Source organism: Monodon monoceros, unplaced genomic scaffold (genome assembly GCF_005190385.1).
Source record: "Monodon monoceros isolate NGI ecotype Baffin Bay Population unplaced genomic scaffold, NGI_Narwhal_1 Super_Scaffold_9, whole genome shotgun sequence".
Taxonomy (NCBI): domain Eukaryota; kingdom Metazoa; phylum Chordata; class Mammalia; order Artiodactyla; family Monodontidae; genus Monodon; species Monodon monoceros.
Genome location: NW_021703786.1, coordinates 37,545,021 through 37,571,351, shown reverse-complemented (window position 1 = coordinate 37,571,351; position 26,331 = coordinate 37,545,021). Strand labels below are relative to the sequence as shown.

The 26,331-nt window shown below is 46.0% G+C and overlaps 1 protein-coding gene across 1 annotated transcript; it reads left to right on the top strand.

Moving 5' to 3' along the window:
• Positions 1–412: 412 nt before the first annotated feature.
• Positions 413–25,646, top strand: LOC114888696 (disintegrin and metalloproteinase domain-containing protein 29-like). The gene is made up of 2 exons (XM_029211000.1): positions 413–572; positions 17,937–25,646. The coding sequence occupies exon 2, from the start codon at positions 23,001–23,003 to the stop codon at positions 24,813–24,815; it is 1,815 nt and encodes a 604-aa protein (XP_029066833.1). The 5' UTR covers positions 413–572; positions 17,937–23,000; the 3' UTR covers positions 24,816–25,646.
• The last annotated feature ends 685 nt before the right edge of the window (positions 25,647–26,331 follow it).

Below are 26,331 nucleotides of genomic sequence, written 5' to 3'. Positions count from 1 at the left end.
TGATCTACCTAATCAAACACAAGTTCATGTAGATTTTCTCCTATGTTTTCTTCTATAATTTTGAAGTTGTGCCTTTTAAATGTGTCTAAGAATAATTTTGAATGAGTTGGCATAAGTTGTAAAGTTCGTGTCTACCTCCATTTCATGTCATACGGTTTCCAGTTAACGGCTCCTTAACTATTTTTGGAGAAGTTATGGGACACAGTCTCCGTGTCAGTGAACGCCCAAAGTTGGATGTGTTCCGCAGTTCTGCCTGCAGGGAGCGCTGTGTCCTGTGAACTGTGAGGGACGCGCGGCCTGCAGTTCCTGCACTGACCACACGGTGGCGCTGAGCTGGCCTCTCCGACCCAGGGCGCATGCGTGTTCCCCCTCCCTGCCTGCAGCTGAGAGGAGTTGTGTCTCCTCAGGCACCGCCGAGGCTTCGGCTGGGACGCCCGGCTCAGCGTCTCTGCTGACAGCAATTCAGTCTCCTTAGGACTCGCTGGGGTTTCGGTTTCAGGACGACGCAGGCCTGTGTCCACGCTGACGGAAGCTGGGTTTCCTGAGGACCCAGGCGACGCCGGGAGGAAAAGGTGAGAAGAAGTGGGGAGAAGCTTCCTGTGGGCGACTGACGGCTGACGGGGGTGCGTCTTCATGCGACCCAGGAAGGGCTTGGTGTGCGAAGCTGGGTTTTTAGTCACTTCGGCGTGCTGTGTAGCCAGCATGTGGTATGGGGTGGCCAGTTTTCCCAGCACCATTTATTGCGGGGCCTGCCCTTCCCCTCGGTGCGTCCTTGGCCCCTTTGTCATAAATGAACGGCCCCACGCGTGCGGGGTGGATTCTGGGCTCTGCGTCCCGTCCCTCGGGACCGTGCGCCTGTCTTTGTGCCAGTTCCGCACAGTTTGGGGACTGCAGCTTCTCAGCGGAGTGTGGAGTCAGGGAGGGAGATGCCTCCAGCCCGTTCTCCTTGCTCAGGGTCGCTTCGGGGTCCTTTGCGGCGCCACACACGTTAGGAGGATTTGCTCTGTTTCTGTGAAAACTACCATTGGAATTTCGGCAGGAGTTACGCTCACTGTGTACATTGCTTTGGGAAGAATGGACGTTTTAACACGATGAATTCTTGCGTTCCATGAGCACGGGGCATCTTTCCATTGACTGTGTCTTCAGTTTCTTCAAGTTTTCGGTGTGCGGGTCTTTCACGTCCTTCGTTAAATTTATTCTAGGTATTTTGTGCTTTTTGATGGAATTGTAAATAGCTTTTGTTTTTTCCCTCTTTCTGATGGTTCGTGATTAGTGTTTAGAAATGCAGTTGATTTTCTGTGTATTGATTTTGTAACTTCACTGAGTTCATTTATTATTTCTAATAGTTTTTTGGTAGAGCGATGTAGAAAACTGGAACTCGAAAATCCCACTGTTTCTGTCATATTTAGGTCATCCACAACACCAAAGACACAGTGTCTCCTACTAGAATCTTCCCACAGTGCCTGTCAGTTCCATGTGGACTCCTATAAGGGCAGTTAGGTTCATGACTTTGTGGATCTGGGTTAAGGCTTGGCCTCCATAAGGAAGTGTAATATTTTCTCTGCCTTTCTGGTGTGGTCTTGACATGGTGTTTTGGAAAGTTATTGACTTTGCAGTAACTCCAAACCTACAGAAACTTGTAATAGCAGAACAAGGTACTGTGTGTCTGCACACTCAGATTACCCAGACTTCCTTGCTTTGCTGCTTTAGCCACTGAACACAAAATACTCCAGTGCATTTTACCCAAAACGGGGCCCCCCTTCCAGGGAACCACCACGTAACCTCCAAATGAGGAAATTATGATGGTTTCCACATTGCAGTCCAATCCACAGGCCCACTTCAACTTTCACCAGCTGCTCCAGCTCTAGGGGAATGTCTTTTCCCATTCTGATCCAGGTTTCTTTTTCTGGAACAATTACTGATACTTTCCCTCATTTTCACAACCCTGATGGATTTAAAGCACACAAGATGAGTATGATCTGGGTGGCTTTTCTGTATTGTCACATGTATCAGTACTTCATTTATTTTGTGTGTGTGTGATTAAATGTATCGATCATTTACCATTTAAACTATTTTAAGCACACCATTCTATGGCATTAACCACACTCACATTGTTGTACAAACATCCTCACCATCCACATTCAGATCTTTTCAGTTTTCACCGGTGAAACTCTGTAGCCGTTAAACACGAATTCCCCTCAGCCCCTGAGGGCAACCACATTCTACTTTCTCTCTCTGAATTTGACTTTTCTGGGTACCTCATATAAGTGGAATCATATCATTTTTGTCCTTTTGTGACGGAGTTATTTCACTTATCTTTTTTTTTTTTTTTTTTTGCGGTACGCGGACCTCTCACTGTTGTGGCCTCTCCCGTTGCGGAGCACAGGCTCCGGACGCGCAGGCTCAGCGGCCATGGCTCACGGGCCCAGCCGCTTCCCGGCATGTGGGATCCTCCCGGACCGCGGCACAAACCCGTGTCCCCTGCACCGGCAGGCGGACTCTCAACCACTGCGCCACCAGGGAAGCCCTATTTCATTTATCTTAATGACTTCAAGGCTCATATATGTTGTAGCACGTGTCAGAAGTTCCTTAATTTTTAAGGCCGAATGACATTCTTTTGTGTGTATACCACATTTAGTTTATCCGCTCATCCATCAATGGACACTTGGATCGCTTCCACCTTTTGCTATTGTGATTAATGCTGCTGTGAGTATGGGTGTACCCTTATCTCTTCCAGTCCCTGCTTTTAGTCTTTTGGGTATATACCCTGATGTGGAATTGATGGATCATATGTTAATTCTGTGTTTACCTTTTTGAGGAGCTGCCGTCCTGTCTTCCACAGGGGCTGCACCATTTCACTTTATTCCTTTCATGCCAGAATAACATGGCGGTTTATGGACCAACCCCATTATGTTTATCCATTTACCCACTGATGGACGTTTGCATTGTTTCTTCCTTTTGGCTCTTGTGAATAGTGCGGCTATCAATATATATGTACACCTGTTTTCAGTTCTTTGGGGTCTCTATCTAGGAGTGGAGGTGTTGAACCATATGGTAATTGTACATTCATATTGTAAACATAGGTTGCACCCTTTTCCATTTCCGCAAGTCATGTTTAAAGGTTCCAGTTTCTCTGCATTGTTGCCAACATTTGTTATTTTTAATTCTCTTGATGATGACCATTTTAGAGTGTGTGAAGGAGTTATTGCATGTGGTTTTAATTTGCATTTCCCTCCTGTCTTGTCATCTGCTTGTTGACCATTTTCATGTCTTGTGCAAAAAAGGGTCTATTTAAGTCCTCTGTCCATGTTTAAAATTGGGTTGTTTGTTTTTGTTGATGAGTTATGAAAGTTCTTGATATACACTGGATAAAGAAAGACTCATCAGATATATAATGTGGAAATATTTTCTTCCATTATGTGGGCTGTCTTTTCACTTTCTGGATTGCATCTGGTCATTGTCAAGCCACAGAGAGAGGCTTGACAGACAGGGCTGTGAGGGACAATTATGTTTGACTTGGCCAACATGTCAAATCGACTTGGCCGACACATCACATTTCCTTCAAGCCTCCAGATCTGTGAGATAATAAATTTCTATCGCGTATAGCTGCTCAGTGTGTGGTATTTCATATGGCAGCCCTAGAAAATAATAAAGATTTTGGTATCAGGAAGAGGAAGGCTGCTTAACACTTACCTACACATGTGGAAATATTTTTAGATTTGGGTAATGAAAAGAGGCTGGTGTTGGTGTGCTTAGTAGGAAAAGCTCAGATAGATTGGAAGACCTGTTGGTAGAAAATGTACATTGATGGAGATTATGGTGAGGGATCAGAAATGAAAGAGGAAAGCTGAGAGAAAGCTTCTGTATTCTTAGAAATACATATATAAGCATAAACAAATGAATGTTGGTGATATCTCAGATGGAAATGGAGAACATGCCATTGAAAACATGTGGAAAGGTGAACCTTGTAATAAAGTGGCAGAAAACTTTTCTAAATAGTATTAGGTTGCGTGTACAAATTAGAACTTGAGTGTGATGATTTTGGATGTTTAGCTGAAGAGATTTCTAAGCAAACTATTGAAGAAAGTATGGCCTGATTTCTTCTTGATGCTTGCAGTTATGAGAAGAGAAAGTGAAGTGAAGAGACAATTATTAAGAAAAGCAGAAAGAAATCCTGAAGTTTTGGAAACATCTCAGTCTATCCAGATAACCTACTTTTGAAATAGAGCCAAGGGTGTGCCTGGAAAAACTTTTGCTAAAGGGTTGATGCCTGTGATTCATACAGTCAACCATCTCAGCAGAACCAGGAATAGCTATGTGGTCATACAGGAAAGGCCTGTGGAGGATCCTCTTGTCTGATGACCTGAATCTCATGAATTGCATAGAAGGCCAAGAAGGGTTTTGAGAGTCTGACAGTAGCAGACACAACGTTCCTCTGGACTGAAATAACCAAATGGGATGAAGTAGAGAAAGATTGAGTTGAGGACAGGGACAGACGGAGTGGCTCGCTTGGTTGCTACTGCCACCCAGTGTTCAGAGGGCACAGGCTGAGGTGCCAGGGTCACAGACAGGTGGGCCCAGAGGACAGAGCATGCAGATGAAAGGGAGCAAAATTTGCCACCCTAGTGTGTCTCATTGTCTTGAGGATTAAATTAAGGTTATTCTTTTTAAGAACAGAAGAGTCAGGAAGAAATTTTGACCTCCCCCTTAGCTACCTATAGAATTTAGATAGAGGACCTGTTACCAAAATAGAGCTGTCAGCAGAAATATGTGCAAAAAACATGGGCTAGGTGTGGTGGTGTGGGGGCCAGGAGACTCAGCAGGGCCTAGAGATCAGAGTCCACTCTGTGTCCCATTGTCTCCACTGGCCCAGCAAACATTTATTTATCAAACATCTACTTTGCCATTTTCATGTGAATTGCCTTCTTCCCCTTTGAAGTCCCAAACCACTAACCCCAACCTGCTCTTTCGCCTTTACCTTAAGATGATATTTAAGGTGAGTTACTCAGGTTTCCTGGGTCTCTCCCATGTATACATATTATTGAGTGTTTATTGGAATTTTTCCTTTTAATCTGTTTCATGTCAATTTAATTTTTAGACCAGCCAGAAGGACCTAGAAACGTAGAGGAAAATTTCTTCCTCCTTGATAGAGCCAATACATTTTTTTTTTCTTATCTTAAAATCCAATAGAATTTGCTCTGTTTCTTTCTGACTTGCTTGACACCTGGTTTACATCATTTTCCTTTTTTGCCTTGGGAATGGGAAACTCTATCCTATGCCTGCCCCACCAGTGTAATTTGAAAGCAAAGAACTTGGGTTAAAGAACAACAAATTATAAAACTTATAAAAATAGCAAGTGAGACTTTATTCAATACTACTGCAACACGAGGAAGACTGGACTAAACTCCAAATACAACAGGGACAAGTGGGGATTTATACCAACTGGCAGAGTGATCAGATGTAAACTCACTTATAGGAGGTAACAAAGGTCAGAGGATCTTCTTAAACTGGCTTAAGAGGTTCTTGCTAAATGCAGTCAAGGTCTTATATCTCAAAAGGTGGAAGATCAGGAATTTGATCACATATCAAGGGTGGAGAAATTCTCAGTAAATTGACTTAGTAGGAGTCTTACTAAAGGCAGGCCAAGGTTGAGGTCTCCTCAAGAAGGGAGTTCAGAGGAGCGTCACTAAAGTTTGATCAAGGAGGGAGTCTTTGTCAATCCACCTTTCTGGCTCAAGGTAAGAAGAGGCATTCTTCTTTCCTCTGTACAATAGAAGTCCATTTCTTGTTCAGTGGGTTTTTGATTGTTAAGGGCCTCCTGTACTGTGTGTTGAGAGTTTATAGTAGAGGATATTGTTTGTATGGTGTGAGCCTTTAAACCTGCAATAAGGGGGATTATCAAGAGAGTAAAATAAAAGCAAAGATTAATGGTTGAGCTTTGTTTTTATTTCCATTTCTCTAGGAGGTGGGTCAAAAAGGATCTTGCTGTGATTTATGTCATACAGTGTTCTGCCTATGTTCTCCTCTAAGAGTTTGATAGTGTCTGGCCTTACATTTAGGTCTTTAATCCATTTTGAGTTTATTTTCATGTGTGGTGTTAGGGAGTGTTCTAATTTCATACTTTTACATGTACCTGTCCAGTTTTCCCAGCACCACTTATTGAAGAGGCTGTCTTTTCTCCACTGTATATTCTTGCCTCTGTTATCAAAGATAAGGTGACCATATGTGTGTGGGTTTATCTCTGGGCTTTCTATCCTGTTCCATTGATCTATATTTCTGTTTTTGTGCCAGTACCATACTGTCTTGATTACCGTAGCTTTGTAGTATAGTCTGAAGTCAGGGAGCCTGATTACTCCAGCTCCGCTTTTCTTTTTCTCAAGATTGCTTTGGCTATTCGGGGTCTTTTGTGTTTCCATACAAATTGTGAAATTTTTTTGTTCTAGTTCTGTGAAAAATGCCAGTGGTAGTTTGATAGGGATTGCATTGAATCTGTAGATTGCTTTGGGTAGTAGATTCATTTTCACAATGTTGATTCTTCCAATCCAAGAACATGGTATATCTCTCCATCTATTTGTATCATCTTTAATTTCTTTCATCAGTGTCTTATAATTTTCTGCATACAGGTCTTTTGTCTCCTTAGGTAGGTTTATTCCTAGATATTTTATTCTTCTTGTTGCAATGGTAAATGGGAGTGTTTTCTTAATTTCACTTTCAGATTTTTCATCATTAGTGTATAGGAATGCCAAAGATTTCTGTGCATTAATTTTGTATCCTGCTACTTTACCAAATTCATTGATTAGCTCTAGTAATTTTCTGGTAGCATCTTTAGGATTCTCTATGTATAGTATCATGTCATCTGCAAACAGTGACAGCTTTACTTCTTCTTTTCCAGTTTGGATTTCTTCTCTGATTGCTGTGGCTAAAACTTCCAAAACTATGTTGAATAATAGTGGTGAGAGTGGGCAACCTTGTCTTGTTCCTGATCTTAGTGGAAATGGTTTCAGTTTTTCACCATTAAAAGCTTTTGCACAGCAAAGGAAACCCTAAACAACACCAAAAGACAACCCTCAGGGGCTTCCCTGGTGGCGCAGTGGTTGAGAGTCCGCCTGCCGATGCAGGGGACACAGATTCGTGCTCCGGTCCTGGAAGATCCCACATGCTGCGGAGCGGCTGGGCCTGTGAGCCATGGCTGCTGAGCCTGTGCGTCCGGAGCCTGTGTGCCACAACAGTGAGAGGCCCGTGTGCTGCAAAAAAAAAAAAAAAAAGAGTAATGTACCAAAGTGTTCATTGCAGCTCTGTTTACAATAGCCAGGACATGGAAGCAACCTAAGTGTCCATCAACAGATGAATGGATAAAGAAGATGTGGCACATGTATACAATGGAATACTACTCAGCCATAAAAAGAAACGAAACTGAGTTATTTGTAGTGAGGTGGATGGACCTAGAGTCTGTCATACAGAGTGAAGTAAGTCAGAAAGAGAAAAACAAATACCGTATGCTAACGCATATATATGGAATCTAAGGAAAAAAAAAAGGTCATGAAGAACTTAGGGGCAAGACGGGAATAAAGACACAGACCTACTAGAGAATGGACTTGAGGATATGGGGAGGGGGAAGGGTAAGCTGGGACAGAGTGAGAGAGTGGCATGGACATATATACACTACCAAACGTAAAATTGATAGCTAGTGGGAAGCAGCCGCATAGCACAGGGAGATCAGCTGGGTGCTTTGTGACCACCTAGAGGGGTGGGATAGGGAAGGTGGGAGGGAGGGAGACGCAGGAGGGAAGAGATATGGGAACATATGTATATGTATAACTGATTCACTTTGTTATAAAGCAGAAACTAACACACCATTGTAAAGCAATTATACTCCAATAAAGATGTTAAAAAAAAGATTAATGGTTGAGGCAGACTGAAATGACAATTTCTTAGTCCAGAGTGCAGCTAATCAAGAAAATTTCTAGACATTTGGCACAAAATATCTTTAGATGGTGGAGTGCCAACATCAGTGCCAGTCTGATGGATTTCTTGGATGGATTTACTGAATGTTCCAGGTGGTGGCATAGACATCAGAGGGATTTTGATAAGATTGTCCACAGTCATGGTATTTCCTGGAGCAGAGACTAAAAGGTGCAGAAATTAGGTGAACCACACAGGAGCCTACACAGCGGCAGCTCCAGGCACCAAGGTTATTCGCATACCATCTTCTGAAGTTTCTTTGAAGTTTTTGTCAAGTTGTCCTGCATCAGCTCACACGGCTTCATTAGGTACTGGGGGGAAGATCAGCTACAGACAACTTAGAGTCACAGTGAGGATCTGGGTAGTCACGTTTTGGTTCTTCATGATGTGAATTCTGGAGGGTGGGATAAAATTCGGAACACTACTTTGGAGAGACGTAGCCAGATAGTGAAGGCAGCTACAAGAGGTGAGAATTTGTTAAGGGCCAACTAAATATGAGAAATGGCAGGATCAAAACAAATTTACAGGTAGATAAATACCTTCTCAGAAAATTAACTGGGCTGGAATCTCATAACCCAATAGGACTGGCTGTGGTTTTCTACTGAAACATAAAATCTCTCCATATAGTCACCCTACTTGTGATGAAACCTTAACAAAGTAAGGTTATCCTTTTTTACAAAATTCATCTGTTCTAATTAGATTTGGCCTGATTATTCACACATGTTCAGCAAGAATGATTACTGACCACATGAACATTTTAGTATGTTTTGGTTGAATTTTTCTTAAGGAATCTCAGGTTGTAGTCTTAAAAGCCTCTTGAGGTTAGGAAGACATGCCGAGAACTTACCACCAGACCTCATATGCAGTAGCTATAGATTTGGGTGAATTCCTGTCTTCTGTCATCATTATCTCTTCTATAAAATATTCTAAGGTTCCTGGTCCTATCAAGAAGTGCCTTTCCTTACTTTCCTGTAAGGCTGGGTACCACATGAGCCAGGATGCAGGCCAGTTATCCTGAGATGTCTTTGTAACCATTGGCAATAAAAAACAACTTTAGTGTCTTGAACTCTCAGGACACATCTGATTTTATACACATCACTCTAAAATATGACAGTCCAGTCAAAGCCTTGGTTACATGGCCAATATTTCCAAGTATGTTCTGTTATAAGGAGGGTAGATTCTGAATAAACCCATGCAAAAAATCAAATTCTGGCAGGAAGTGGAGCATTACGAACTTGGAAGACATTTTAACAGTTTCTTATGGAGTTAAACATACACTTACCATGTGACTGAGGAGTGGGCTACAAAGTACCTACCCAACTGATTTAAAATTTTATGTTTGGACTTTTCTGGTGGCACAGTGGTTAAGAATCTGCCTGCCAATGCAGGGGACACGGGTTTGAGCCCTGGGCTGGGAGGATCCCACGTGCCGCGGAGCAACTAAGCCCGTGCGCCACAGCTACTGAGCCTGCGCTCTAGAGCCCGCGAGCCACAACTGCTGAGCCCGCGTGCCACAACTAGTGAAGCCCGCGTGCCTAGAGCCCATGCTCCACAGCAAGAGAAGCCACTGCAATGAGCTCATGCACCACAACGAAGAGTAGCCCTCACTTGCCTCAACTAGAGAAAGCCCGCGCACAGCAACGAAGACCCATCATAGCCAATAAAAAAAAAAAATTTTATGTTCACACAAATGCCTTCATGGGAATGCTTATATCAGCTTTATTTATTTGAACCATTTTCCAGTCTCTGAATTTTGCTCGTATGGTGATTGGTTTATGGAAAATTCCCAAAATAATTAGTGAATACTCATATCTATTGGGTAATTTCAATTACATAAACCCATTTTCTGAGGCACCTTCAACCTAAACATCTCTGTCACCTCCTCAGCCCCAGCACAGCCAACCTCTCCCTCGGGGTTTCTGACATACTCAGGAGGAGGTTTCAGCCCAGGGACTGGGAAGTTCCTTCCACGTAGCCACTGGTGCCAGAAGAGGACCCTGCCAGTCCAGCCTGTGGTGAGGGCTGAGAGACTTCTGTGGAGGATGCTACGTGGTTGTTGGATGATGCTCTCAGGGCAAGACATACCCATATTTCACCTAGGGTATCTCAACTTATTTGCCCATTGATGAGGCAGAATATTTCACATCCAGTGCCTGTCTAGCCAAGGAAAGATGGATATCCCATGGGCCATACTCAGTGGGATGCCAAGGCCCAAGTCCTAATCCTCGTCTGAGAATATGTGTCCCCCATCACATCCTTGACCTCTGTGCAGACAGAGTTCTTCAAACTGAGAAAGAAGCCCCACAGGACATGCCTCTCTCTCTCTTTTTTTTTTTTTTCTGGTACGCGGGCCTCTCACTGTTGTGGCCTCTCCCATTGTGGAGCACAGGCTCTGGACGCACAGGCTCAGCGGCCATGGCTCACGGGCCCAGCCGCTCCGTGGCATGTGGGATCTTCCCAGACCGGGGCACGAACCCGTGCCCCTTGCATCGGCAGGTGAACTCTCAACCACTGCGCCACCAGGGAACCCCCATGCTTCTCTTTATGAACCCACCTTTGAATGACAGGGAAACAACCTGAACATGTTCTGAGCTTTGATAACTAAATGTTACTCCTAGGGTCAGACTGTCTCCCCAAACTGTGCAACCATTGGATTAAAAAAATCCTGTTTTCCACTTCTAAGAATTAGGATATCTAGAAGGCCTACAAACTTACCTGTTAAACACAGTTCTCATTGCCTTATTGAGTTGGGTATGTGTTCCCAATAGAATCCAATATTAGTCACACAGGAGTAAGCAGTCCTTACCAACTCTTAATTTAGATTTGTTTTAGCTGAAAAGAGAAGACTCAGTCCCTGAGAGGAAACCACTCCTCAGTTCCTCCTGCATCTTCTCCTGGGACTGCAATCCTGTGCTGGGTGGGTCCTGAGCACCCCCAGTACCACCCTGCAGGGAAGGGTCCTGCCTGGTCTCACATTGTATTTACCTCAGTATCTCCAGTCCAGTATTCAATGGCTGTGCCTTGCCTTCAGAATCCTTTTACAGTGACACCATATTCTTTCTACATCATCTCTTGAAATAGTGAATCGGCCTTACTAAACCCCCATACTTTACAGGGAGACCCCAAGCAAGGATTTTATGAAACCACAAGGGAGCCCTTTCCTTGGAGGTGGCAGATGCATTGATACAGTTGACAGTCGTGTGAGTCAGTCAGGGGCTTTGGGCGTTCCTCTCATTTCCTTTGGGCTCCTCTGGTTTAATATTATGTCAGAGAACACCTGCATATAGAAGCCATGGATCTCAATGCACACATAACATCTAATATCCCAATAATACAGACACACACGCACACACAAACACACAGTGGCTAATTATCATAGTAATGCACTTGAAATTTCTTCTTTTCTATAACTAGCACATGGGCAGTGCCCTCCGTGCCCTGACACACACTGACCCTAGGCTTGAGTGTGTGACTTCCTTTGACAAACAAAAGCAAACACAGTAAAGTGGAGACTGGAGTGTGCATGCACGTTGGGTTTGCCTGTTCTTGAAGAATCTGGACACTGCAGTTGCCCCATGGGAAGGGTACAGGCTTGCCCCACACTGTCAGAAGTGGGGCACAGTCACAACATTTCTCACTCATAGTGCTGCACCTGAGGGACCCCAGAGACCCCTCCTGCAGGAAGGAAGACCCTGAGAAGTCTGAGGAGGAAGAGGCAGCGTTGTTGTCAGCTGACTTAGGTGATGCTCTTCTACTGGGTCACCAGGTGGGTGGGACAGTAGCAGGAAGATGAGCTAGGTCAGCTCCGTGAGGGATGCCCTGGCTTTTGCAGGACACCTCATCACCAGAAGTTTCTCCATCCTCGGGCTCAACCCTGCTGGCCATCTTTCCTCTTGACCGCCTTCCCTGTGGACCTAAGACCCCAGCATCTGACAGGTACATAGACCCACTGCTTAATCACCCACAACTGCGCCAACTGTGGGAAACCTGCGTCGTCTTCTACGTCTCCGGTGGGACCCGGATTGTGATTACACCTGGGTCCACCAAAAACTCCTGGAGGAGGAGGGAGACTTTGTCACAGAACACTAAGGAAAGAGAGAAGAACAGACTGAGGCTGACGAGCGAGGGTCCTGAGTTTGGTCTGTAAGCTGCAGGTGTCAGAGGCTTCAACCTGATCTCCTGTTCTGGACTTTGTCTCACTGTGGTCTCTGGGCATCCCTAAGTTCTCCTCCTTGGAGGGTCTGTGTCTTGTAGCACTTACAGCTTTCATCCACTAGTGTTATCCTGGAGCCTCAGCACTGTGCTAGTCGTCTGGGGGAGAGGGGTCTTATATATTCTTATGATTAAATCTCAGTGAGGCAGTTATCCCGTGTCTCTAATCTGTGATTCTCACAGGGTTTCTGCGGTGGTGTCAGGGTGGGACTTGTTCCCTTCTGATTACCCACCTGATTCACAAAAAATTATGACCAGGGAGCTTGACCTTATTAGTTGCACAAAAATGTTTCCTAATTTTAGGGAGAAAGAAAATAGAGATATGTGACTCATGAATACTTAAAAAACTTAAACGAAGGAAAGGCATTTAATAAATATAAACAGTATCAGAAATTCTCTTTCAAAAAGAAAATGAAACATTATTCATCTGTTATTTTTTTTAACTTGTCAGAGTATGTTTTCTGCTAAAATATACGTAAAAACCTGTGTGTGTATGTATGTGTGTGTTAAAATGTAGCCAGATTTGTTTTCATCAGGTATGGTGAGACACATGGACGTGGAAGTGATTATCAGTTTACACTCACAGATCCCTAGAAACAGGGGGCACACACCACACAGGGGCCACTCAGGGAGGCACTGGGGTTGGTCAGGAGACAGAAGAGGGGGCTGGACATGCACCAGAGACCTGATTGGGGTTTTGGAATGGATGAGGCAGGGTAGGTAAGCTGAGTAAAATTAGCACTGGATAGCTTGAATAATTTTGTCAGGCTCTTGGGCATGTGCGGTCCCTGGTTGTCTGAGACCTGGCCCTGGGGTGATCCAGGTCAGGAGGAATGTGGAAAGGTGTGTGAGAGCTTGTAAGAGAGACAGAAAATAGAGATGTGCTCTGGATTGGTGGCTTGTATATCAGAGGTACACCTGCAGGAAGGTGTCTGATACCTGCGGGAATTTGCAGCCCAGGAAGGGCAGTCTGTGCAAGATCAAGGCCCCCCAAATCAGAACATTGAGAATACAGAAATAGGAAAATACAGTTGCTACAGTTGTCCCTGCAGTGCTCTGGCTTCAAATTAAGGGAACTTTGCGTGAGTGACTTTCAGAGAATATGGCAGAAGTCACTCTAAATGGAATAAAACATTTTACTATGAGAGTAGGAAGAACAAACACAAGTAAAAATATAAAGATTCCTTGTAAACTGGCTCATCACCAAGTCCCCATTTGTATGGCATTAGCCAGGAAAATAGATTTGAAGTTTTGGGGCTCTCTAACAGTACCTGGGCGGAGTTGTGAAGAGTATTAGAATATGCTCAGGTCAAGGAGACGGGTCCAGAAGTTATGCCCTTTGAGAGTATGAACTGTAAGTAAGTTTATGCAAAGGTAGCAGTATTTGTGTACGGCCAAGGCTGTAGTAGGAGCGGGTGGTCCTGCTCCATAGGGGTCAAGGTGTAGACTGAAAGGAGGCCGGTGCTTCCTGGAGACAACATTTATGTCCATTATTTTCTTTCTTCTTTCTTCTTTAAACTTCTGCTCCCTGCAATCATTCATTCATTTATTTATTTATATTTTTGGCTGCGCTGGGTCTTCGTTGCTGCGCGCGGGCTTTCTCTAGTTGTGGTGAGCGGGGGCTACTCTTTGCTGTGGTGTGCAGGCTTCTCATTGCAGTGGCTTCTCTTGTTGCAGAGCATGGGCTCTAGGTGTGCGGGTTTCGGTAGTTGTGGCCCATGGGCTCTAGAGCGCAGCCTCATCCATTATTTTCTTTAAATAAAGACTTAATTTTTTTGAGAGCAGTTTTAGGTTTACAGCATAATGGGGGGCAGTACAGAGCTATCCCATATACGTACTGACCCCCCACATGCACAACCTCCACCATCATCACTACCCTCAGATGGCACATTTGTTATAGCTGATAAACTGTCACGACACGTGGCAATTACCCGAAGTCCATAGCTTACCTTAGGGTTCACTCTTGTACGTTTCACGTGACTTTAGAAATGTATGACGTGTGTCCAGTATTAAGGAATGATAAGGAGTATTTCCCTGCCCTAAAAGTCCTCTGACTTCACCTGTTCATCCATCTTCCTCTTCCCGAACTCTACACAATCACTGATCTTTTTACTGTCTCCATAGTTTTGTGTTTTCCAGAATATCACAAAGTTAAAAGCTTACAATATGACGCCTTTTCGGATTGGCTTCTTTTACTTAGTAATATGCATGCCTCTTCCGTGTCTTTTCATTCTTTTATTGCCAAATCATATTCTATTGTTTGGATGCACCACAGTTTATCTCTTCACTTACTGTAGGACATCTTGGTTGCTTCCAAGTTTTGTCAACCATGAATAAAGCTGATATAAACATTTGTGTGCAGGTTGTCACGTGGACCTATGTTTTCTATGTCTTTGGGTAAATACCAAGGTGTACGATTGCTGGGTCATATGGTAAGAGCATGTTTCCTTTCATAGAAACTGCTAAAATGTCTCCCAAAGTGGATGCACCGTCTTGCGTTACAACAAGCGGTGAATGAGTTCCTTTCCTTCTACAGCCTTGCCGGCATGTGGCAGGTAATTGCGATGTGTCATGACAGTTTATCAGCCTTGCCGGCATGTAGTGTGGTCCATGTTCCAGATTTTGGCTGTTTGAATAATTGTGTATAGTCATCACATCATGGTTTTACTTTGCATTTCCCTGATCACATGTGAAGCAGAGTTTCTTCTCATATGCTCATTTGCTATCTGTTTATCTCCGTTGGTGAAGTTTCTATTCAGGTCTTTGACCCATTTTTTTTAAAATAATTTTTTTAAAATTTTTGGCTGTGTTGGGTCTTTGTTGCTGTGTGCGAGCTTTCTCTGGTTGCGGTGAGTGGGGCTACTCTTCGATGCGGTGCGCAGGCTTCTCATTGCAGTGGCTTCTCTTGTTGCAGAGCACAGGTTCTAGGTGTATGGGCTTCAGTAGTTGTGGCACATGGGCTCAGTAGTTGTGGCACGAGAGCTCTAGAGCGCAGGCTTAGTAGTTGTGGCGCACGGGCTTAGTTGCTCCGTGGCACCAGGGCTCGAACCCGTGTCCCCTGCATTGGCAGGCGGGTTCTTAACCACTGCGCCACCAGGGAAGTCCCTTTGGTCCACTTTTTAATCAGGTTTTCTGTTTTCATATTGTTGAGTTTCAAGTGTTCTTTGTATAATTGGGTAACAGTGCTTTACCAGATGAATCTGTTACAAATAATTTATCCTAGGCTGTGGCTTGTATTCTCATTGTCTTGACATTGTCTTCCACAGAGCAGAAGTTTTAAAATTTATTAGAATCTAGCTTATCAAAGATTTATTTTATGGATCCTAAAAAGTCATCATTCATTCTACCCCAAATCATCTAGGTTTTCTCCTGTGTTATCTCATGGAGGTTTTAGAGTTTTGAATTTTACATTCAGTTTTGTGAACCATTTTCAGTAAAGTTCTGTGAAGACTATAAGGTCTTTGCCAAGATTCACTTTTTTGCATGTGGATATCCAGTTGTTCCGTTTGCTAAAAAGCCCCATTAATTTTCAGAATGGCACAGATAGGAGTAATGTCTTCCAGACTTTGCTTTAATCTTGGGAAAACGGGGGTGTACGTTTTGGCAGAGAGCAAGGATTATACCAGGGTTGTGGTGTAAGCAGAGGGTGAGCCCAGACACATAGTAGAAATCCCAATATCAAAAGAAGAAAAGCAGTAAAGGTTCTGTGTTCATCATTTGTGTTTTAAGAGGGAACGTCCACAGGCTTTACTGGGGCTCAGGATTTAGCATCCAGGATGAAGTCATCACCAGTGGGAAGGTCTTGAGTTGGACGGGTATCATCTGGGATGTGGACTGGAGAACCCCCAAGTGAGTTCCTGTTGCAGTGGATGTGGGTCTCAGCATTTGCCATGGTTGTTTGAAGCAGTGTCTCTGTGGCAGAGTGGGCTTCCAATTGTAATCTACTGAAAACAACTAGACCGTTACTAATTAGATCAGCAATCATCAGGATGATGTGAGCTGTGCTTGACCCGGTCTCTGTTATTGTTGTTGTTTGTGGGCATATAGGGTCCTGTATCAAATGAGCCACCTGCCCTGTAGGACAGGTTATGGTTAGTGCTTCCAGGAGAGTATGTGCCCTAGATCTGGTGTCCAACCCTTTTGGTATGGGGGAAAGATACTAAAATATATTAAAAAATAAATCAAGCCATGGGGAAAGGGAGAGAAACATTCAGGGGATTATGTGCCAGACTGGAATTTGGAAAGGAATTATTTGAGAAGAGCATTATGTTTCTAATATCAAACATCTGTCTAGGTCCTATCAGGGACATGATGGTTCTGTTGAATGATATTCCAAGACCCTACATTGTGTGTATTGAAAATAAAATGTGTAGTTTAGTTACTATTAGTAAAGTCTATAACTCCAAAGGAAATAAATACTGCCCTAGTAAGGCATTGTAGGTCTTAGCATACATGGAAATATGTGTCATTTTGATTTATGTTTTAGGTATCTTTGAGGCAAGAGATTCCCAGATACTTTTACACCAAAGGGGACAATTTTTGGACAATGGCCCAGTAGTTTATTATAAATGAGAAGATGGGGTTATTTGTTGTCCAGGGTATCTACTGCCAAGACCACTGCACCTGCCCTGTCCCTCAGACTAGACCTCGTGCTCCTGAATCCAGAGAACTCCTTGGTGTCCTGATTACACCCTGCAGCCCAGCCCCTCCTGTCTCCCTGCAGGGAGGTTTGTGTCTGGGCTCACACTGATCTCCCTTTATTGTGTCTCTTGCACAGTAATGCATGGTTCCTGTCCACGGCTCTCAGGCTGTCCATTTGCAGATATAGCATGTTCCTGGCATTGTCTCTGGAGATCACAAGTCAGTCCTTCACAGAGTCTGCATAGTTAGCACTACCAGTACCAATATTAATGGATGAGACCCACTCCAACCCCTTCCCTGGAGCCTGGCACACCCAGCTCATCCAATAGCTACTGAAAGTGACTCCAGAGGCTGCACAGGAGAGTCTCAGAGACCCCCCAGGCTACACCAAGCCTCCCTCAGACTCCACCAGCTGGACCTCTGCAAACACAGAGACATCCTGGTCAGGAGACTGTCACACATCCACTGATTCCCTCACTCATATCCCCTCACATCCTCAGGATCTCTTGTTCTCCATCAATTACCTTGTAAAATAGCAACAAAGACAAAGCAGCTCAGCCCAGACTCCACGGTGAGGTGTCTGTATTCAGTCCTTGCACAGCTGATGCCGAGGCAGGGCCATAACAGTGAGGTGTGGGGGTCCTCCGAAGGACGACTTGGGCTCGAAGATGCCCCAGCTGGTCCCTCCTTGCACTGAAGGACACTTGGTGTCCCATCCAATCTTACTTCTCTCTCTGTCACTCAGGGTCAGAGCTGCATCAGGGCTGACATCGCTCTCAGCGACACAACCGTACTTTCCTAAAAACAAATTCCACGCAGATGGGATCCATTTCCGATGACTGCTTTCAGGTGACCTGAAATAACTGAAAGAATACCTTAGCATAGTTATTGATAATATGAGCCTGCTTCTTTAGGCAAATATAAAATATAAAATAACAAAGGCAATGGTCAGTTTTATGTGTCAGCTAGCCTGGGCTCCCTCTCCAGTTATTCAGTCAATCCCTAATCCAGGTGTTACCCCGAAGGTATTTTGTAGATGTTGTTAAATTCTATCATCATTTTACTCTAACCTAGAAATATTATCCTAAATAACCTGGTTGGGCTTGGTTCAATCACAACAGACCCGAAGAAGATGCAGTTCCACAGTGGACAGCAGCTTCATCTACTACTCGAGATTTCCAGCCTGGCCTTCCTGACGTCTGGCCCCAAGAAGGTTGTATGTCTCCAACCGGCCGCACAGCCTCCATCCTCCAGACTTCCCAGCACAGCAGAGTGTCCATCAGGCTCTGCTGGAAGCCACAGGTCAGGGGGGTGACCCCACAAGAGTTTGATCAGGACAAGTTCAAACTCCACATCCTGTTGTGTCTAAACAAGCATCACTGCCTTGAGTACTCGTGTCCACTTAGCTTCCCCAGCGGGTGCGTGTGCAAAGGGCAGCAGCACGTCCTGGTCCACAGCAAGTCTAAAGTCCCATCACACCTTCCCAGGTGCCTGCAGGAGCCACAGCCTGGGCCACACCTAAGCTCCAGGTAAAGGGTCTGCCCCTGGGGTTTAGACCACAGAAAGGTCATGACCCCTTTTCAGAGAGTGGAAGGAGAAAGGGTTTGGGGACAAAAAGATGAAGGAGAAAGAAAACTGATTCACAGAAGAAGAGACAGCCTGATCAGTGTTCACTGTTCAGCGTTGAGTCTGGTGAGAGGAAGGTTAGATTGAAAATCCATCAGCTTCTCTCAGGGACTCGCCCAGCCTTAGGCTCCGTCTGGCTGGGACCAGGACAGCAAAGACTGTCCTTGTCTAGGATTTCTATTGAGGTCTGTTCTCCCAGTCTGATAGGAAAGCAGCAACCAGCTTCCTCAGGCCTCCTCACATCCCTGTTTCTGGTGGCCATGAGCAGTCATTACTGGCTCCGTAGGTGGGACTCTGCATTGGCGCACGTGAGACTGTGTGCTCGTGTTAGAGCAGAAGCTTCTAATCAGAGATCTATGGTCGGCAAACAATTACAAACGTAGAGAGGGTCTACGAGAGATGGTGAGACGCAGAGGGAACCACAGGCTCTGGCAGGAAACCTCCGCCTTCATCTGCACCTGCTCGTGTGGCTGGTCTCTGTGCTCAGTGGGTCCTGAGCACCCCTGGGGGCCTCAGCCCTGCCTCATGGTCCTCAGTGAAACCTGCAGCCCAGACCCTCCTGTCTCCCTGCAGGGAAGTTTCTGTCTGGGCTCACCCTGACCTCCCCTCCCTGTGTCCCTCGAACAGTCTGCAGCCATGCCCTCGGTGGTTACAGAGCTCAGCTGCAGGGAGAACTGGTTCCTGGGTGTGTCTCTGGAGATGGGGAGTTAACTCCTAGGGGCTGGGGCTGGGGCTGTGTCATCTTTCTAGCATATTCCTGATGACCAGTGCAGCCCCTACCCCAAGGGCTGATGGATCCCAGCTCCAGCAATAACCACTGGTTGGGATGAGGAATCCAGAGACAGCACAGGTGAGGGAGAGGGTGTGCAAGGTGCAGTCCTGGGCCCAACTCCTGTACCTGCACCTGGGACAGGACACCTGGCAACAAGGAGAATCAGTCGCTGTCAGTCACCTGTGGCCACAGCCATCCCCACAGCCCCGTGTCTGACACCTGCGACCCTTGTCAGGTGACACCTGACACCTGGGGAGGTGTCACCAGGCAGAGGAGAAGAACCCACAGCCTCCTCTTCTTCCGGACCACAGTTCTGCCTTCCCCAGGGACCTCAGCCCTGTCTGCGGAGGGAGCTGTGAGCTCCTGCAGCCCAGGGGTGGACTTTACCCTAGAGCTTGAAGAGGAATTTTCATATTGGAAGCCTTGTCCTTAGAAGTGGGGAGAGACTGAAGAACTCCTTTTCTGCCATTTCTTATTATTGCTAACCAACATATAATCATTCTCCTCACTTTCTAAGGACTCAGATTGTTTTCTATCCATAACGGCCCTTTTCTCCTTGCTTTTCAGTTAGTTTTTGCAGGTGTTAAGTGGAAGAAATAATCCTACTCTATCTTCTGACGTTTGAGAGCTGACATCTTAAAGTTCACTCCTCTCTTCTTCCTCTGCCCACTGCTGGGAAATTTGGTGAGAAGCACAGCTTCTCCCTCCTTCGATGCAGGTGGGAGATCAAAACCACGTGAGCCCCGCCTGTGAGCACAACACTTAACCCTCCCACACCCAGGAACCACATTGAAAACCCTAATCCGTCTCCATTGCTGGTGCTCTCAAACCATTTCTGATGTTCTTGAGAGGTCTGCCCTGCTCTCAACAGACACCTCAATAATGGAGGTGATAAATTTTTCAAATTCCTTTCCTGTGTGCCTGTGGCATCATCAGACTGAACTTCTATGTGGAGCTTTGGTGGGGGACGGGTGTCACCATGCATTGCCTTGATGTCCACTGTTAGTACTGTTGGTGCTGTGAGCATGGTGTCAAGCCAATAACCACCACCGCCAGGGCCTGCCTCCTCTTGCTTTGGGTGTGCGATGCCGGTGCCGCCCGATACCCATCATGCACTTTGAGGTGCTGCTCGCTGGCTGGTTGTGCTCTGAGCTGTGCCGCGTAGTGCTGCCTTGTTGGCTGCAGCAGAGCCTCTTGTATGGATTTAGCCAACTTACTTCAGAAGGTTTGAGAATTAACTGGTATTTATGGACAGGAGTAAACAGTCGTAAGGGACTCCGCCTTCTGTGCATGGGAGTGTTTTCCTCCTATGGCAGCACATCTTCCTAATTCAGAGGTTTTAGAGTTAAGCATAGAATCACGAGGCAGAGATGGGCCGGGGGAGACTGCTCTAAGGAGAGGAAGCCCCAGACCCCGGCAGGGAGCAGCCCTGAACCTCCATCTGCGCCTGCTCCTGCAATCAGCCTTGCGTCGGCAGTGCTGACCTCCCTCTGAGGCCCTGAGATCTCCTGGGAGACCCTGACTGTTACCCGCAGCCCCCACACCTGCCCCTGCGAGGAGGCTTGTGTCTGGCTCACCACGCACTCGGACTGCAGTGTCTCAGGCACAGCTGTGCCTGCCTGCACTCCTGGCCTTGGAGCTGCACAGCTGTGAGAACACTTGCTTCTTGGTTGTGTCCATGGAGATGCTGACTCAGGACTGGAGGTCATGCTGTCCTGAGTGTGCCCCTGAGCCCAGGCCACAGCAGCCGCTCCAGCCCCTTCCCTGGGTGAATGTGGATCCTCCACAGGGGATATTCTGAAATTGGGAACATGTGGACGACACAGGTAAGGCCGAGCCTCTCCATGGAGACCACCTCTCCCTCATGCCTTTGTACAATGTGGTTCTCAGCCTGGGTACCTGGGAAGAGAGAAAAATCCTGAGTCACACAGGCACATGGCCTCATCCCATCATCCCATTTCTGAAGGAAAAGTCTGATTCTCTTCAAGTGGTTTGAGGTATGCAGTTAAGTCAGACTTCTCGTCATGATGCGTAGGCAGACAGCAGGGCTTGTGGCCTCCGGATTCTGAGGGGGGAATTAGTGCAAGTCTGTAGTACTGTACCTATGCAACTGGGCCTTCAGAAAGCATTCCATGCTGACGAAAGTACTTTCATGGAAGACATGGTATGAAAAAACAAGCTAGAGTCCATTGTCAGCTAACGGGCACCAAAGGAGATTGTGAGATATAATTTTACAGTAAAATGAAAACAGGCCCAGATAGAAGATGGGAGAAGAAAAAAGAAATGAGAAGCAAAAAGGTAAAAGCCATATGTGTAAGCATAATTAAATGGTGAAGAGAGGGAAAAGAGTACATCATCTTGTACAGGGTATAAATTAATTAAAGAGTAGAATTAACATTCAGAAGGTCAGTGGGAATTCGTTTGAGAGAGCAGAACTGGGAGCTCGTAGGGTGAAGCCCTGGGACTGCACGGGGGTAAGGGAAACATCATTAGGTTTCTATGCGTCAATTGTCCTCACCCTGTGCTCTGCGAAAGCCCTAATGTGGAAGTGAACGAGCGTCTAACTCTCGCCCTCTCAGAGGGGAAAATTAGCCGGTGTGTTAGATCCATCAGGGATGAGCAGGCCCAGTTGGGATGGGGAGGAATACAGAACAGCAGGCAGAAGGCAAGGAGTAAATGTCCTACCTTGGAAGTCCATCCCCGATCACATCCGGTGTAAACGGCAGGACTATGTTTGTAAATTAAAAGGGAAATATTCGTAGTCTGGAGGACAATGAAATTTTTCTTCTGATCATGACCTGATAACTAGATTTTTTTCCTCCCCTCAAAACAAGTACAAAATTTCACAAGAGTGAAATATTTGTTCTCTCACATTGGGAACCAACAGAGAGAAGGGATCAGCACATGCGCAGGAGGAACCTACCGCCGTCCAGGAAAGAACCACAGAGAAGGACTAGAGGGCGCACCCCTGGGGCTCTCGTGGTCAGGAGCAGGGTCTCTCCTCACCCGCTGGGGCAAGGAAAATAAAATCTGATAAATAAGGGAGCACCAGATGGTGGCCTCTGAAGGGTTTTACAGAGCATTGAGGAACGATGCTGACCCCGTATGCCCTCAGTTCCACGGTAGCACTCATGGACATGGTCCTCCGCTCTCCCACCTCAGCCCTGGCTGAGTTCATATCCAGACCTATCCACTGCCACGCCCTGGGACTGTTACCTAATCCCATTAGGAGACCCACCCAGTGACCTCTTTTGCTCTGTCACTGTCTCCTTTTTAGGAAGTGGCCACAGCAGATGGTGTAGACCTGGCTCCTCTGGGATCCTGCTTTTAACTCATTGGCAGATGTCCCTGAGCAGAGCCCCAAGGCTGGCAGAGGGCCAGGTCACTCGGGGGGCAGCCGTCTTGCGGCTTGGACTCTGGGCAGTACTGGCTCCAGTCCAGTGCTCTCAAGGCCGTCCCTCATGGCGCTACATCTCTTCGGAGTTGGTGATACCCAGGAAGGAGTTGCACCGAGGCAAGGGTGTTCAGACGCCAGGCTGGCTCTCCTACAGCCTGCGTTTTGGGGGCCAGAGGCACGTTATCCACATGCGGCGCAAGAAGTTATTTTGGCCCGGACACCTGCTGCTGATGACTCAGGATGACCAAGGAGCCTTGCAGATGGACTACCCCTTCATCCCTTCAGATTGATACTACCTCGGCTACCTGGAGGAGATTCCTTTTTCCATGGTCACCGTGGACACGTGCTATGGCTACCTAATTCGGCTACCTGGAGGAGATTCCTTTTTCCATGATCACCGTGGACACGTGCTATGGGGGTCTTGAAGGTATTATGAAGTTGGATGACCTTGCGTATGAAATCAAACCCCTCAAGGATTCGGAAAGGTTTGAACGTGTGGTTTCTCAGATAGTGGCAGATGCCAGTGCAACAGGACCTGCATATGGACCGGGACACAAGGAGGATAGACACCCACTGCTCCCTGAAGCAGATGTCAGTGTAGCCCCCAAGAGTGGTGCTAGGGTGTTTGCAGCACATAAGGGAATTATGAAAGGATTTGTTCAATATTCTAATTCAATGTATCGTGTATACAACAATGTGTCTAAGTGTGTGGAAATCCTGGTACATATGTGTAGTATAGTGGACTCCTTTCAACAAGGTCTTGCTGTAAGGTTCTATCTAGTCGCAGTGGCACTATTTAATGAAAGAGATCCAACTGTCATGAATGACTATAGAGTACCAGGTGGTGCATACACTCGTTATCACGCAAAGAATTTCAGACTAGTCATAGAAAGCACTCCATCCTTGATGGTAATCCGTGCTGGACCACGGCCAGGCCAGTTTGAGCCAGAGACTTATACCGTGTGTAACACTGATCGTAGCCTGCTCTTCGTTGGTTATCTAGGCAGACATTATTTAATATTAGCTATCGTGTCAACCCAACTCATTGGGAGAAGTTTTGGTCTGTGGTATGACGGTGATAACTGCTATTGTATGCGAAGGACCACCTGCCTTATGGCAAAATACCCAGGCTTGACAGATGCCTTCAGTGACTGTTCCATCGGGCACTGGTGGAACATAGTAGTGATACGGGGCAGTTGTATAGTTAACACGACGGTGAGCTATTTTAATGAAAGCCTGATAAAGACGCGTTGTGGAAACTATATAGTAGAGGATTGGGAGCAGTGTGACCGTGGCTCCTTCAAGCAGTGTTATAGCAACAAATGCTGCGAGTATGACTGTATGTTGGTGGAAGGGGCTACTTGTAATGAAGGACTATGCTGTACAGACTGTATCTACTCTGAACCTGGGACACTCTGCAGACCAATCCAAAATACATGTGATATTCCAGAGTACTGTTTTGGAACAACCAGTCAATGCCCGGAAGACTTTTATATGCAGGATGGAACGCCCTGTACTGAAGAAGGCTACTGCTATCATGGAAACTGCACTGACCGCGCCATGCACTGCAGAGAAATCTTTGGAAGACACGCTGCTAACGCTCATGATGTCTGCTATACAATAAATCAAAAAGCCAATCGATTTGGACACTGTACAAGAAATGATAGGGTGTTGAACCATGCTGCTTGTGGAGAAGCAGACATAAAATGTGGAAGGCTGCAGTGTAGCAATGTCACTCATGTTCCCCGGTTGCAGGAACATGTTTCATTCCATCAGTCAGAGATCTCAGGGGTCTGGTGTTGGGGAGTAGGCCGTCACTATTCCCCAGAAACAACTGATGTTGGTCATGTGAGAAGTGGTACCCCCTGCGCTCCTGAGAGGTTCTGTCTCAATAGCACCTGCAGTGCTCGTATAGGTGCAATAACTTATGACTGTCCCCCTAAGAAACGCAGTCATAGAGGAGTTTGCAACAATAGGAGGAATTACCATTGCCGTGTAGGCTGGGAGCCTCCCCTGTGCTTAAAGAGAGGTCCTGGAGGGAGCATGGACAGCGGACCCAGTTCAAGGAGAATTCGCTCGGTAGAAACAAGCCAAGCCTCGATCCTATATTTGAAGCTGGTCTTTGGTCGCATTTATGCCTTCATAGCTGCACTCTTTTTTGGTGTGGCCACCAATGTTAAAAATGTCAAAGACCTCCAGAGTTAAGGAAGTGTTGTAGGTGATAAATAAATTATAAACCAGCCTCCCGACCCCTGTACAACCATTGGTAATGTAGAAGTAATATCAATATATATGATGAAATCAGTAATAAGATGGCAAAGATGAATATCATGTTCTTGAAATCTGCGGGAGATGACGGCGGGTTTCCGTACATCAGGGGCGGTCGAGAGGCATCGATGTTCTCACATCAGGTCTCTTTGATAGGTCGCTGATCAGCGCTCCGAAATAAATCTTGAAAAACCACTTGTTGGTGCCCTCTAATATTTTGTAAACTCTAAGAGAGCAAATTGAGCCTGAGACTTTGGCCCGGAGAGAGACCTGAGTCAGCAGCTGGGTCTTGACCTGAGTTCACTGGTCCCAGTAATAACAAAAATTTTCATGGGCTTCTTTCGGGGCAGCTTCATGACATTTCTCCAAATCAGTGCTCTTGAACACTGGGGTTTTCCGCTTCCTCTATTTAATCTCTTCTTCTCTAAACCCAAAGTGGGTTCAGGGTAATAGAGGGCCCCTTCCAACCAGCACTGTCTGTCTCCTTCTGGGGTGGCTGTGGTCTGTGGGATGAGAGTGATGTGGGCTCCATTCCCACCTAGCATAAACTAGGACACTCTGGAGAGCATATTTCCCAAGGTGGGACATGGAGATCAGGAGGCTGAATGTAGCATTCACTGAAATTCCATCAGAAAGTTAGGTAGAAATGTCTCTCAGTTACTCTGGCATTCAGAGGGAGTCCTGTGAATGTTAATCCTTCCCTTCCTTCTTGCATCTACATTTCAGTGCACTTTCAGTGAATGTGAGCTGAGGAATTCCTGATGAATAACAGACACTAGTCTTTTTTATTTTATTTTATTTTTTATTTAACATCTTTGTTGGGGTATAATTGCTTCACAGTGTTGTGTTAGTTTCTGCTGTATAACAAAGTGAATCAGCTGTACATATACATACATCCCCATATCCCCTCCCTCTTGCGTCTCCCTCCCACTCTCCCTATCCCACCCCTCTAGGAGGTCACAAAGCACCGAGCTGATCTCCCTGTGCTGTGTGGCTGCTTCCCACTAGCTATCTATTTTACATTTGGTAGTATGTATATATATATAAGTCCATGCCACTCTCCCACTTCATCCCAGCTTACCCTTTCCCCTCCCCATGTCCTCAAGTCCATTTTCTACGTCTGCATCTTTATTCCTGCCCCTAGGTTCTTCAGAACCGTTTTTTTTTCTTTTTTTAGATTCCATATATGTGTGTTAGCATATGGTATTTGTTTTTCTCTTTCAGACTTACTTCACTCTGTATGACAGACTTTAGGTCCATCCACCTCACTACAAATAACTCTGTGGCCTTGCTCTCCTCTCTTAGGGACTGTGGCATCGTCTCCGTAGAAGGAGGTGGGTCAGCTTGAAGCCCGGTTCCCTCTTCTGCACGTTTCTTCTTTCTCTCCCAGCGATGGTGCCGGCCGAGCTGTGCCAGAGCAACCAAGGCAAAAGGGTCGTGCACAGAATGACTG